The 15,226-nt window shown below is 42.3% G+C and overlaps 1 protein-coding gene across 1 annotated transcript in view; it reads right to left on the bottom strand.

Moving 5' to 3' along the window:
* Positions 1–6,313: 6,313 nt before the first annotated feature.
* Positions 6,314–15,226, bottom strand: part of OPN5 (opsin 5) — a 76,988-nt gene continuing 68,075 nt past the window's right edge. The window contains exons 5-6 of the mRNA XM_044292016.1: positions 7,998–8,224; positions 6,314–6,508 (exon numbers count right to left, since the gene is read on the bottom strand). Coding sequence (XP_044147951.1) covers positions 6,436–6,508; positions 7,998–8,224 — 300 coding nt within the window. The 3' untranslated portion in view covers positions 6,314–6,435. The remainder of the gene's footprint in view (positions 6,509–7,997; positions 8,225–15,226) is intronic.

The following is a 15,226-nucleotide window of genomic DNA, read 5'->3' as shown; positions in this document are numbered from 1 at the left end:
TCAGGAGACCACAAAGTGACCGGTGACAAAGTGGGGAGGTGGGTGGCAATATGAGTACCAGCTGAAGATGGTGGCTGAAAGAAGGAGCACTTGGCATCAAATGTGTGGCATCATATGGGTGGCAGCATCAGAATGTTAGCTGAGGCAGGTAGCCAGAAGAAACCAGTCTCTTTTGTCAAAGTGTTGGTGTGGCACCATGGATGACCTAGTCTGATGCATCAGGCTTCAGGCATTGGTGGGTGGAATTCCTGGCGGATCCACACCTGATTAATCTTGACAAAGGTCGGTCTCTCCATATTTTGGGTGGACAGGAGAGTTCTTCTTGGGGTATCTATGGCCCCCGCTGCACTAAACACCCACTCTGATGCCACACTACTGGCCGGGCAGGACAGTTTTTCCATGGCAAATCTGCTTGTTGCAGACACAAATCCAGTTTGGCTGCCCATTTGTCCTGCGGACCTTCAATGTAGGGTGGCAGGGTACTGTCCAAGTATGCCACCACCTGCTGATTCAGGTCCTGCTCTAGGTCTAGCTGCTGCTGCTGGTGAGTAGTTTCTTCACTAGGCGAGTGAAGAAAGCTGCTCATCAGCGACTCTAGACTTAAGTTGCTGCTGATGGAGTCGGAACTGCTCCTACCCCAGACCTGCGAGAGGATGGACGATGGCAGAAATAGGCCGCGGCCAACTCACTACATAGGATGTCTCCATAGTAGTCCAGTTTGTCTTCCCTCTCAGAGGGTGTAAAAAAGGCCCCCATTTTGGACCGGTAGTGAGGGTTCAATAAGGTGGAGAGCCAGAAGTTATTTCTCTGCCGAATGGTGACAATTCGGCTGTCACTACGCAAGCAAGTCAACCATTCAAGAACCGCTATGTTGCTAGTCAAGACACGACCGCTAGATGACACCGGGAGCTCAAGCCTCTAGCTGCAACTTCTGCTGCCACGACCCCTTACACTGCTGTGTTCTATGCCTGCGCCAGAAACATTTAGGCCTCTGCCACTCCCCTGTGTAGGGCCTGGCACTTCTCTGTCTGACATACTGTTAGTTAAAATAAATAAATAAAAAGGAAATTAAAACACCCCAAAAAAGTCTGCAGTTTTCTCACTTTATCACACAACGGCAAATACTTTTTTTGTGCCACTAATACACGTAAAAAATGGCTTTAGAACACATTACTGCACCGCTGAACAGAAAATATATTTTTCTTTTGCCACTAATACACAACAAAAAGGCTTTAGAACATATAACTGCACCACTGAACGGCAAATAGCCCCTTATTGTTTTTTCCACAAAGGGATTTAAAACATATAACTGCACCGCTGAACTGCAAATATATTTTTCTTTTTTCCTCCTATACACTCTACAAAAAGCTTTAGAACATATAACTGCACTGCTGAACGGCAAATAGGCCCTTTTTCCCCCCACTTATACACAACACAAAAGGCTTTAGAACATATAACTGCACAGCTAAATTGCAAATATGTATTTTTTTTGCCACTAATACATGACAAACAGGGCTTAAAAACATATAACTGCACCGCTGAACTGCAAATAGGCCCTTATTTTTTTCCACTTTTACATGACACAAAAGGCTTTAGAACACATAACTGCACCGCTGAATGGCAAATATATTTTTCTTTTTTTCACTTATACATGACACAAAAGGCTTTAGAACATATAACTGCACAGCTAAATGGCAAATATATATATTTTTTTGCCACTAATACATGACAAACAGGGCTTAAAAACATATAACTGCACCGCTGAACTGCAAATAGGCCCTTATTTTTTTCCACTTATACATGACACAAAAGGCTTTTGAACACATAACTGCACCGCTGAATGGCAAATATATTTTTCTTTTTTCCACTTATACATGACACAAAAGGCTTTAGAACATATAACTGCACCGCTGAATGGCAAATATATTTTTCTTTTTTCCACTTATACATGACACAAAAGGCTTTAGAACATATAACTGCACCGCTGAAAGGCAAAAAATGTTTTTGTGTGCCAATAATACACTACAAAAAGGGCTGTAATTTTCACACTTTACCACACAATGGCTAATAAGCCCTTTTTTTCCTACTAATACAAGCCAAAAAATGCTTTAGAACATATAACTGCACCGCACAAGGGCAAATAAGACATATATATATTTCCTTGTAAAAAAAACCCTGTTAATGGCTGTATCAAACAACACTTGCACCCCAACAAGAATGGTTTGCTGGAATTACAGAGCTGTATGATGGCAATTTGGGTTCCCAGTCAGTGCAGCAAGGTGTAATAGTATTGTTCCTATTACCCAGGCTATAACCTCCCCTACTGAACCCTGTTCAGCATAAATGCTGTGGAATGATTCCTCCCCATCCTTTTTTCTACACCTTGAATAATCTTTCCCTGCACTTGTAAATCGTTTTTTTAGCACAATTGCTTTTTTTCTATCACTGTCTCTAGCGCCTGCTGACGTCTCTCCCAGCACTAAGTACACTGGAAAATGGCAGAATCCAAGCCGGCTGAGGCTATTTATAGGGCTGTGACATCACAGGGCTCGCTGGCTGCTGATTGGCTGCATGAATTTCATTATGGGTGATCCTGCACTCCCAGAGTTCCTTGCTCCATGTCCTCACACGTGCAGCAGCCATTTTGGTAAAAAATGCAATTCTCTACCACAAAGCGTGAGGAAATTCGGATTCGGTGCAAATCAAATTTTTCCTGAAATATGGATCGAATTCCACTTCGTCAACTTCGATTCGCTCATCTCTAATATACATATTCTGTAGAACCCCTCTCAATAATTTATTTTATACAAAAACATCCTCCATAAAACATACAATCTTTACAACTATGGGACCAGTGTTTTGTGGCAGTGTTTCTTAATTTACAGAGTAAACATATGGCAGTAATACAGATAAAAAACGAACAATAATGGGTCTCACATGAGCCAAAAATGAAGGAGATGCTCCATACAACCATTTAATCCTCAGTTTTCATAGTCTAGCAATCTAACAAGAGGCAGTGTGATGGTTACTATGAAGATAGGTCTTATTATGATGGCGGTTCAGCTTGTGCCATTGTACCGTGCGTGACTGCAGCTTGTGGGTTGAATATGGGCCATTGTGTTCAATGGGGGTTTGTGTCGCCACTGTTCCATGTATCTTGGTGTTGGTTAGCTGTGGTGTGAACTGTGCCAATGTGCTTGTATTCCATCTCATGTTCTGTATTGCAAGGGTTAATCTTTCCCTTGCTGTGTGTGTGTCTGCCTCTGCTCAACTAATCAGTTCATTAAGGGCTCATGCACGCGACCGTATGTATTTTGCGGTCTGCAAAAAATACGGATGACATCCGTGTGCATTATGTATTTTGCAGAACAGCTGGCCCCTAATAGAGCAGTACCATCCTTGTCCGTTATGCGGAAAATAATAGGACATGTTCTATTGTTTTGCGGAACGGACACACAGAAACGGAATGCACGCGGAGTACCTTCCATTTTTTTTGCAGACCCATTGAAATGAATGGTTCCGCATATGGTCCACAAAAAAAAAGCTGAAACAAAATACATTTGTGTGCATGAGCCCTAAGTATGGTATTTATCCCTGTGTCAATCTGTAGATGTCTCTGTGCTGTGACCTGCCCTGGTTGTGCAACTTTTATGTCATGTTATTTCTTGCTTTGTTCTGTTTGGAGTTTGTCTGTGTCCTGTGTTAGAGTTTATATCTCTAGTTTGTGTCTGGCTTGTTCTGGTTGTCCATTTCTGAATTCTGACCTAGTGTCGAATGGCATTACCCTGTGTCTGTTCTATACATTCTATGTACTTTGTTAGCTTGACCTTGCCTTCAATTGCAAGTGCTCTGCTATTGTCAATATGAAACCTACCATCTCTCATGTATGCCCACTTCCGTATATATTCCTGTAACCACTGTGTCTCTACTGAGTCTTTGTTCCGGAAGTCCACTCCAGTAGTCCATGTGTCCACGTTCCCGAAGCCTGTATGTCTGCCTCTTGTAATCTGTCTGCATGGGTTCCTGTTCTGTTCTTCTGCCAGTGCTCCATGTTTTCTGCCATGCCTGTGTTTCTGGCGACTTCACCAGTGTCTCTGACCTCAGCAGGTCAGCTGCCAAGTACACTGGGACCATCCTAGGAAGTAGCAGTCTGGTCGCTAACCCGCAATGAAGTCCACATGCCTGTAGAAGGGGTTAAAGGCTAAATAACACCCTTAGGGGTTGGCCCAACCTCAAACCGTTTACTTGCCACAGTGGTTCCACAACCATTGCCTGTATGCATGTCTGTTACCTCCTGTGAAGGTTCTCCTTCAACCATGTAATAGTTTATCAGCAGCAATAAGTCAGAACAACTGGACTTGTTTTATTTTCTCTTGAAGAACTTTTGCTATTTGCTATTGTCATCTCACTACCTCTCTAATTTAGAATGACTTGTACAAGAAATCTACAGCATTAAATACTGGTGACTCATGCTGTGGTCAGCATTACCTGTTTATCAACATGTAATGACCCAGAGTGCTATTAGCACTTCTGCACCCCGTTACTATCTCTTATGGTTAACCTAATGTAATTCAGTGTATTTATTGCAGGACAGTCACACTGTGCCGTTTACCAGAAGGTGGCAGCAAACATGGCAGAGCTGCAGTTAGGTATAATGGAGCTTTCTACTCCATTCTCACCCACCCCCCTCTGTGGAGGAGTGGGCGAGTCCCACTTCTTGCAGAAGGGGAGGGGACTAGTTAGTGAGGAGTCAGTTCAGCTTACTCCCTTCTAGTGTTAGGTCTAGCTTACCCCCTGCTAGGGGTAGAAAGCAGGTGCACGTACCTGCTGGACGTGCCTTGCCCAGACCAGCTAGAGCACCTGCAGCTCAGCTGGATGTGGAGGCCACAGCTTGGAGCCTCTAAAGCCAGGAGGAGTTTACCCTGGACAAATATAGAGTCAGACTACAGAGAGAAGTTCCCACAGACAGCTAAAGCAAAGATTCTATTTAAGCCTGTCAGTACAGCAGATCCAGAGAGCAACAGATGTAGTAGAGCTGAGTTTGTTTGCCTGCCAGAGTTTACATGCTACCGCCTGCTCGGAACCAAAACAAAGCCTGAAACTGTTGGAGAAATGTTTATTCAAGTAAAGCTGTTATTGAACTTCATCACAAAGTCTGGACTCTCAACAAATAAAGCTTAAATAGAGGTGGAGCCACTTACAGAGCTGTTCTAACACCACAAGGCAATTTATTCACACCTTACAGAGGTTATCCAACATCATACAACAGCCCCCCATCTGCTGGGCCCCTCAGAGGGAATATACTTACCCCACTTCTGCTTCTCCCTGTACACAGATGAAAACATCCGGTGTCATGGGGGAGCAGCCAATGGCAGGCGGGGATGGAGCCGAGCCTCCCTAGCATCGCGGGTGATGCTAGGGAGGCTCGTCCCTGTCCCAGTCTTCCACTGGAAGCCCCCTCGACACCGGTTGTTTTCATCCGTGTACAGGCAAATGCAGCGATGGCAGTGTGGGGACCAGGAGCGGCGCGGGGAGTGAGGTAAGTATATTCCCTCTCAGGGGCCCGGCACATGGTGGGCTATTTTATGATGTTGGATAACCCCTTTATGTCATGCAAATTGCAGTAAACATCTTATCTTGTGTTGATTATGATAAACAAATTATGTTGGTTGGAGCATAATGCACGTCCATGTCTTGGTCAGTAATATCCATTAGTGATTTTTGAGCCAAAACCAGGTGTGGCTCTAAACACGGAACAGGAGCAAAGCTTTCCCTTATATCTTATGTCTGTGGAGGCTCCAATTCTGGTTTTGGCTCACAAACACTGACGTGTGAATGAGGCTTTGTGATGACTGAAGCATGAGTCACCGGTATTTACTGCCAGAGATTTCTTGTACAAGTCATTCTAAATGAGAAAGCAAGGTGGATGACTAGCAAAATGTCTTTTGGAGAAAATACAATCCAGTTGATCTGAATTATGACTACTGAGTTTATATGAAGAAAACCTCCAATTTTTGCCTGTGCTAATCTCCATGCACGGTGCCTACTGTGATAGTTCACTATTATTAGTCACCATCTTCACTGACACAATGTAGACACTTAGGAAAATAAAGATTTTTGAAAAATAATATGGGGGGGGAGGGGCAACCAGTGATCTGATAAGTGGTTTTGTCACTTAGGACCAAAAGATAGACTCAATAATGGTGGTGAGGTCTTCAGATGACTCCAAGATTCCAGCTTGATGATCTTGAAATTGTCTTAACAAGCCATGAATTAGTAGGAATCCACCTTGTGATGGATGTCAGGTCCAGTATTGAGACTGTGGAGGCAATTTTGGAGAAAAATATATATCAGTACTAGGCATTACCCCAAATGTAGTGGCTCTCAATGGTAACCTCGTTAAGTTGAGTCTTTCACTTGGTCCAGCACAGTTTATTACTCATTGCTCTTTCCTCCGATTTCTTCTGTTGATGGAACTGATCTTCTGCATGGGTTGATAGTATAGATCCTGGAAACATAAAAACATACTGTAGATAAACGATTCTGAAGAGCTGTGGTCCCCAACCTGTGGCTCACTGCCAGCAGGGCCACAGCTTAACACAGACATATGTTATTGGGGGATTTCAGTCAGTTTGTGCGTAAAAGGTCAAAAGTAGATTGGAGGGTTCAAGCTGGTCATGACCTAATCTCACTCACACACAGTTACAATGTATCTGGGCAAGAATGAGTTATCAGGCTAGACAGTACATGGCAAGATTTGTGCTGATGCTCAGTTTCCAGTCTCTGAATGTAAACATTCACTGGCAGCAAAGTGAGATTTTAGAAAAGAGCATCTGCCAGCAGGATCGACTCTATTAAACCAAGCATACTGCATGTAAGAGTTGATCCTGCTGATTAAAATTATATCGGTCTTGTGAAAATCAATTGCGGCTTTCCCTAGGAAAATAAAAAACTTTGGTGCACCCAGGGGCGTGACCTAGCCCCTCAGGTTACCTCAGCTTTCCATTGCTGGCAACACCCCTGGGAACATCATAACCCATTTTCTCCAGGCAATATGCCGGGTGTTACAGGGTTGGTACTACTGGTATAGGGTGGAATTTACGAGGCCCCAAAAACCGGTTTCCCGGCATAAAAAACTGAACGTTTGGCACACATCAAATTTGCACAAACATTTGTGACTTTAGGCATGGTTAGCTCGGAGAGTAGTTATACCCCAGATTTATCAAATGCCACTTTTCAAAAAGACACAATAAAAGCCCCAATATTACTCCAGACAAAAGGGTTATTTTAAAGCTGTGCCAAATTTATCAAACTACTGAGGAACTTTGGTTAAACTTGACTAAATTGACTTGACTACATTTTATTCAGGGCTCATGTCCCCGAATGTAAGGGCTCTGTGCCCGTGCTGCGGACCGCAAATAGCACTCCATGCTGCGGATGCAGAACTATTGACTTGAATGGGTCCACGATCTGCAAGATATGGTAAAAGATAGGACATGTCCTATCTTTTGCGGTGCAGAGGCATGAACCCAAAAGTCCACTGAAAAGCTTTGTAGTGTTTACGTGGGCTTCCGATCTATGTCTCCATGTCCTATCTTTGGCCATATCTTGCGGATCACGGAGCCCTTACATTTGTGGGCATGAGCCTTTGTGTTGAGAATCCCTTTAACAGCATCTGAAATCCTCTCTTGAGGATTAGCCAAGGAAGCATAAGTTAATTGTTTGCTAAGATATTGAAAAAAGACAACTGTTACCATAAACAAGCTTTTCCTATATTAATAATGGAACTATCATAGAGAATCTATGACAAGGCACCAGCCAATGCAACCGCCTGCGCCACTCTTTGCTTCAGGACAGCCATGCTGCTGGTGCATGGCTTCTTAGGGAGGGTTCACATCAGCTGTTAAGTGCTGCTCTACAGGTCCATTGAGCTGAACAAGTCCAGTTTTACAAAATCTGTGTATAAGACTAAACAAAAAACATAAAATACACTGTACCTGGATTTAGAATTCTGCAGCGTGTTTCTGGGCCGGCAGCACGAGAACTTGTAATCGATGACTTGATAAATAATTGGATTGTACATAGCAGCGGATTTTGCAAGCAAAGTTGGTACCACTGAAAACTCAATTGGAACCGAGTCAGGTCTCCCGAAAGCTGACCACACAGACACAACTGCATAAGGAATCCAGGCAATAAGGAACCCTGCACAGATCAACATTGCCACCTGGTGGTGAAAACAAGGAGCACACTTGAAGAAACGTAAAAGTTACGAGAAAGTTACACATTTAGCACTGTCCAGATATAGCAGAGTTAGGCTAGTTTCACACCAGTGGTTAATGAATCCGGCAGAGAAACAGCCTGTCAGAGTTCATCATATCTGGACTAGGCAGATAGTGGCATGTGCAGCGAGCTCTATAAGTGATGTTGTAGAGGATGGGAGTGGAAGTGGCCCTGGTGTACTGTAGTTGTGTCACAGTGCCCTACCTCAGGCTATCGCTCCCTGGTGTCTGTAGAAGTGATGTCACATTTTACTCTGCTGCCTGGGATCTCAAGGCTTTATTTTAATACTTTATTTAGTTCTGGAGAGTAGGTACTCTACAAGCTACTTCCCAACTCTATGTTAGGAGAGGGATAATTTAGGTTCTGAATTTCCCTTACAGGGGGAAAGATATAGTTCTTGGGAATGAGTGCTCTATGAGCTGCTTCCTCACTCCCCCACTATCTGGACAGGAGCTCTCTTGTCCCCTCTCTGCCTAAGGGCTCATGAACATGACAGTATGTATTTTGCGGTCCACATAAAATACAGGTGACGCCCATGTGAATTCCGTATTTTGCGGAACGTAACAGTCCTATCCTTGTCCGTAACGGGGACAACAATAGGACATGTTCTTTTTATTTTGGCGGAACAGACATATGGAAACTGAATGCAGAGGAGTAACTTCCGTTTTTTTTGCGGACCAATTGAAATGAATGGCTGAGCCCTAACTCTGACTAAAGATTACTGAACTACTCTAGACTTCCCCCTACTGGCAGGAAGTCAGACCAGCCCACTCTACCAGGAGGGGTGGAACAGGTTGGTTAAACCCTGTTATAGCCAGCCATTGCCAGACAGATGTGGAAATAGTCTTACAAGGGCATACCATATGTGCAACATGTGCAGGCCATGGGGTCCACTGCTACCTTTAAAAACAATAACTGCACTTCCTACCAAGTAAAGTCTGAAAATTACTGATGGATTGGTCACCAGTGAGGGATTTTCTGGAGAGCCATGTTTGGAGTGGTCTATGGCTAGCACCCCACTGTCATCAAATTAGCAGTTGGAAACCAATTTCTCTATATACAGTTATTCCTTATGGGTCATCTGTTATTCTTGTTCATCTTTCAGTAAGCTCCTGTGACATCACAAGCGCTTCAATCAAGTAAGCAGCTGTGACATCACAGGTGAGTGTCAGGAAAGTTGACAGCACAAGTGAATTTTTAGCATGTGAGCTTACTGTGATATAACTGGTGGGTTTCCATCAAGTTAGTTGCAAGTACATTTCCATTAAGAAAGCTGCCATGGCATCACAACTAATTTAAGTCAGTTAGGCTAGTGTGACATCACACCTAGCCTCATTGAGTTGTGTTTCTGTGAGTAAGCTCTGATGATTATGACATCACACCTAGTTTCAGTAACTTAAGCTGCTGTTGCAGTATCCCACTTCTATAGGCTGCAGTCCCATAGGCTGTCTCTGGGGAAGGAGGTGGTTCCCTAACAACAGTCATTAGGCATGGGTTGGCACCACCCCTTCCTCTAGGAGGAAGTAGTTCAGTCTAGTATAATCTGTGGGTCAGTAAGCAGCAGAAGGCAGTACAGAGCAGAAGTAACCAGGGAATATTCCATGCCCTGAGGGTTAAATAAATGCAGCAAGGTGACAGCATATGTGCTATCCATGGAGGGAAAGAGCCACTAGATTCAGCAGAACATCCAGCAGCCACATAAAGGAACGTGAAGAGCATCTGTCAGAGAAGGTAACACATATACATTTAGGGTACAGACTTCCTGCATAAACAATAAAAAACAAGATATTGTCCTTTTTCTGTGCAAAAAAAAAAAACACTGCTGGATCTAACAAAGGATAAGTCTGTATTTTCACTGTCAAGATAATAAACGTTACCGGATAGCTCCAGAGGAACAGGTAAAAGTTTTGCGAGAGGTAAGTATTCTTTTCTCTTTAACATGAAGAAGCCATAGACATTATTCCTGGGGATATCTCAATCTTCACCTTTCCCTCCACTGCTCCTCTGGATTACAATCCACTGATGGTGGTAGTTTTCCTGTGTAGTAGCTTTTAATCAGAAAGGTAACCACATAGGGACAGTCTGCTTACACAGATACAAGATGAAAGCTTTCAATTCAGCGTGTAAAAATACAATCCAAGCTTGCCCACCTGGGTTTCACTCTGCTTCATCAGGGGCAGAAACATCATTCTGCCCCTGATGAAGCAGACCAAAACCCAGGTCAGGCAAGCTTGGGTTGTAATTTTATACTCTGATTTGAATGCTTTTATTATGTAAGTGATTGTTATCCAGAGGAACAGTGGAGGGAAAGGTGAAGATTGAGGGATCACCAGGGATGATGTCTATGTTTCTTATTGAAGAGAAAAGAATACTTACCTCTTGTGAGATTTTTACCTGTTCCTGTGGCACGGAGCCGGTAACTTTTATTATCTAGACTTCCTTGGATATTGGTAAGAACTTAAATAAACTTCAGGTTCTCCATCATAAAAAATTACAGACTGGTCATCTGTTCAGAGACTGTATTCTGCTAAGGATACTGCAGTGATACCATATAGTGAGAGTGAGAGAGACAAATTGTATCCCTTGGTCGATTTAAGAACATTATGCAGATTATAAGTAAAAGATTTAGAGGGAACTCATACTCTGCCCCCTGCCTCCCAGACACAACTTTGGGAACTGCATATGCCAACTGTAAAGTTACTGCACTTAACGTGATCAGTGCCTGTGTGAAACTTGTAGGAAACCTGGCCTCATCACCGTACTGCACTGCCATCTGCATCACCATAATGCTGCCTTGCTGGCCTGTCCGCAGGACACCTGCCTCACACCTAAAAGCTCATTTCCACCCAGGGTACCCCACCTAAAACCAGGCAGGAGTCCCGAAGCCAGAGTGTGCCCTGAATGGAAGAAAAGGTGCACTATTCCAATGACTGCACAGCCCAGGAGACTCCAGAGTGAGGACCGCCACCATGAATAACTACTTCCGCCATAATAGAGGTATCCCAAGAAGGAGAACCATCTTGCTAGTGCCACCTTGCTATATCGCCTTGTCAAATCCCAAGGCTTGTTGGGATCCACTCATTGTTTTAACTAGCCTGATATCAGCACTTTTATATGATGCGATACTACAGTATATTATGTTATCTCATGTTGCATTATGTTTACTGCTGAGAGAATCGAAGTCAAACGAATTGACTTCGATCTGAATTTCAGGAAAAATAAATTTCCTCGCTCTTCGTGGTAACAAATCAATTTTCCCTGAAATGGCAGTAAAAACATAAAAAAACATACTCACCTCATCAGTTTACGTGCAAAGAGGCTGTCGTGATTACCTTGATTGAAGATACAGGGCTAAATCTTGCGGGGAGTGACATATGACGTCACCACGCTGGTGCGCTAGCCAGGCGCGATGACATCATCAGTGATGACATCACTGCGCCCGGCCAGTGTGATGATGTTATCATGTCACTGTGCGAGATTTTGCATAATTTCTTCAATCAAAATGGCCGCAACAGCCTGTACACAAGCAAATGGATAAGGTGAGTATTTTATTTTTTACCCTGATTAACCCTTGAAAGGCCTAAATGGTGGCATCAGATGCCACGATCAGCGATAAATGCGGCATCTGAGAGGTTTAATGCAGAGGGGGAGGCGCAATTGCCATTCCCCGTCATTGTGGCCACTACATGCAAAAAATGCGTTTCATGCCGAAGTGAATTTTTAATAAATTTGCTCATCTCTATTTATGTTATACCATACTATATTACATAATGTCTTATTATATTATACCATACTATATTACATAATGTCTTATTATATTATACCATACTATATTACATTAGGTCTTATTTTCCCACATTAAATTACATTGTTACATCATATTATGTATACTACATTACGTTAGACTATATCATATTGTATTACAGTATATTACACCATATACACTACTCACAAAAAGTTAGGGATATTTGGCTTGTGGGTGAAACTTAAAGAAGTTTTCCAGGAATGAATGGCTCGTGTTGTCTGGGGAGCAATCATCAGGGGAAACAAAATGGCCACTGTCCCATTAGTTCACACAAAACCTATCCTGATCAGGGATTATGATTATGAATAGAGATTGCCCAGCGGTCGTTTAGCAGCACACTTTGCTCGTTCGCGATTCGCTGAACATGCGAACATATGGCGATGTCCGCCGGTGCCATATTCTTTTGCATTGCACCGAACTTTGACCCATGACACATCCATCAGGTGGGACAGGACAGCCAATTGAGATGTTTCAGCACATGGACATACCCCCACCCTATAAAAGAACCCAATCTGGCGGCTATTTTACATTCTGTGTTTTGCCAGTGTAGGTAGAGGTTGTTTTGTGGAGCAGGGACAGGCTGTTAGGGACACAAAACGCTAGCTAATAGGGCCACAAAAGTCCTTTTAAACTCTTCAGGACACAGGGCGTACAGGTACGCACTTATGTCCTGGTACTTAAGGACACAGGGCGTAACTGTACGCCCTGTGTATTTCTGATCACCGCCGCAAATCATTGAGTAGGCACCTCGGCTAAATGCCCGGGGGAGTCCCGTGACCGCCCCATGTCGGCGATCGCCGCAAACCGCAGGTCAATTCAGACCTGCGGTTTGCGGCTTTTACCTATTGCGGCGGCGGGCGGTGCAATCGGGTCCCCATGCGGCTGTAGGGGGGACCCGATGGTGTGGAAGGCAGTGCGATGTCAAAGAAAGGCTGTGATGTGCCTGTGAGATCCAGCCCCCTGGATCTAACAGGCCCCGGAATCTGTATGAGTAATACACACAGTATTACTCATACAGCCAATGCATTCCAATACAGAAGTATTGGAATGCATTGTAAAGGAGTAGACCCCCAAAAGTTCAAGTCCCAAAGTGGGACAAAAAAATTCAGTGAAAAAAAAAGTTGAAAAAATAAAGTTTTCCCCAAAAAGATTTAAAGTTTCAAATACAAATAAACAAAAACGTCATTTTCCCCAAATAAAGTAAAAAAAAAATTGATATACATATTAGGTATCGCCGCGTCCGTATTGACCGGCTCTATAAACAAATCACATGACCTAACCCCTCAGATGAACACCGTAAAAAATACAAAATAAAAACTGTGCTAAATAAACATTTTTTTTGTCACCTTACATCACAAAAAGTACAACAGCAAGCGATCAAAAAGGCATTTGCCCACCAAAATAGTACCAATCTAACCGTCACCTCATCCTGCAAAAAATGAGCCCCTACCTGAGACAAATCGCCCAAAAAAAATAATAATATATAGCTCAGAATATGGACACACTAAAACATCTTTTTTTTGTTTAAAAAAAGCTGTTATTGTGTAAAACTTACATAAATAAATAAAAAGTATACATATTTGGTATCGCCACATCCGTATCGACCGGCTCTATAAAAATATCACATGACCTAACCCCTCAGATGAACACTGTAAACAATTTAAAATAAAAAGTATGCTAAATAAACCATTTTTTGTCACCTTACATCACAAAAAGTGTAATAGCAAGCGATCAAAAAGTCACACGTACCCCAAAATAGTTCCAATAAAACAGTCATCTCATCCCACAAAAATCATACCCTATTCAAGGTAATCGCCCAAAAACTGAAAAAATTATGGCTCTCAGACTATGGAAACAATAAAACATGATTTTTTTTTGCTTAAAAATGAAATCATTGTGTAAAACTTACATTAAAAAAAAAAAGTATACATATTGGGTATGGCCGCATCCGTGACAACCTGGTCTATAAAAATACCACATGACCTAACCTGTCAGATGAATGTTGTAAATAAAACAAAAAATAAAAACGGTGCCAAAACAGCAAATTTTTGTTATCTTGCCTCACAAAAAGTGTAATATAGAGCAACCAAAAATTATATGTACCCTAAACTAGTACCAACAAAACTTCCACCCTATCCCATAGTTTTCTAAAATGGGGTCATTTTTTTGAGTTTCTTCTCTAGGGGTGCATCAAGGGGGCTTCAAATGGGACATGGTGTAAAAAAAAACAGTCCAGCAAAATCTGCCTTCCAAAAATCGTATGGCATTCCTTTCCTTCTGCGCCCTGCCGTGTGCCCATACAGCAGTTTACGACCACATCCTTGCTTTGTTACTGGAAAAAAATGGATTAAAATAGGAAATTTGCCCAAAAATGTAAATTCTGAAATTTCATCTCCATTTGCCAATAACTCTTGTGGAACACCTAAAGGGTTAACAACGTTTGTAAAATCTGTTTTGAATACCTTTAGGGGTGTAGTTTCTTAGATGGGGTCACTTTTATGGAGTTTCTACTCTAGGGTTGCATCAGGGGGGCTTAAAAAAAGGGACATGGTGTCAAAAAAACCAATCCAGCAAAATCTGCCTTCCAAAAACCGTATGGCATTCCTTTTCTTCTGCGCCCTGCTGTGTGCCCGTACAGTAGTTTACGACCACATATGGGGTGTTTCTGTAAACTACAGAATGAGGGCCATAAATATAGAGTTTTGTTTGGCTGTTAACCCTTGCTTTGTAAAAGTAAAAGTGAAATTTTGAAATTGTATCTCTATTTTCCATTAATTCTTGTGGAACAGCTAAAGGGTTAACAAAGTTTGTAAAATCAGTTTTGAATACCTTGTGTTTTCTATTATGTGAGCCTTGCAAAGTGACTTCAGACCTGAACTGGTCCCTAAAAATTGGGTTTTTGAAAATTTCTGAAAAATTTAAAGATTTGCTTCTAAACTTCTAAGCCTCGTAACATCCAAAAAATAAAATATAATTCCCAAAATGATCCAAACATGAAGTAGATATATGGGGACTGTAAAGTAATAACTATTCTTTTAGGTATCACTATGTATTATAGAAGTAGAGAATTGAAACTTGGAAATTGGCAATTTTTTAATTTTTTAAAAAATTTGGTATTTTTTTATAAATAAAAGTGAAATG

Source organism: Bufo gargarizans, chromosome 4 (assembly GCF_014858855.1).
Source record: "Bufo gargarizans isolate SCDJY-AF-19 chromosome 4, ASM1485885v1, whole genome shotgun sequence".
Taxonomy (NCBI): domain Eukaryota; kingdom Metazoa; phylum Chordata; class Amphibia; order Anura; family Bufonidae; genus Bufo; species Bufo gargarizans.
This window is presented reverse-complemented; position numbering and strand designations above follow the sequence as displayed.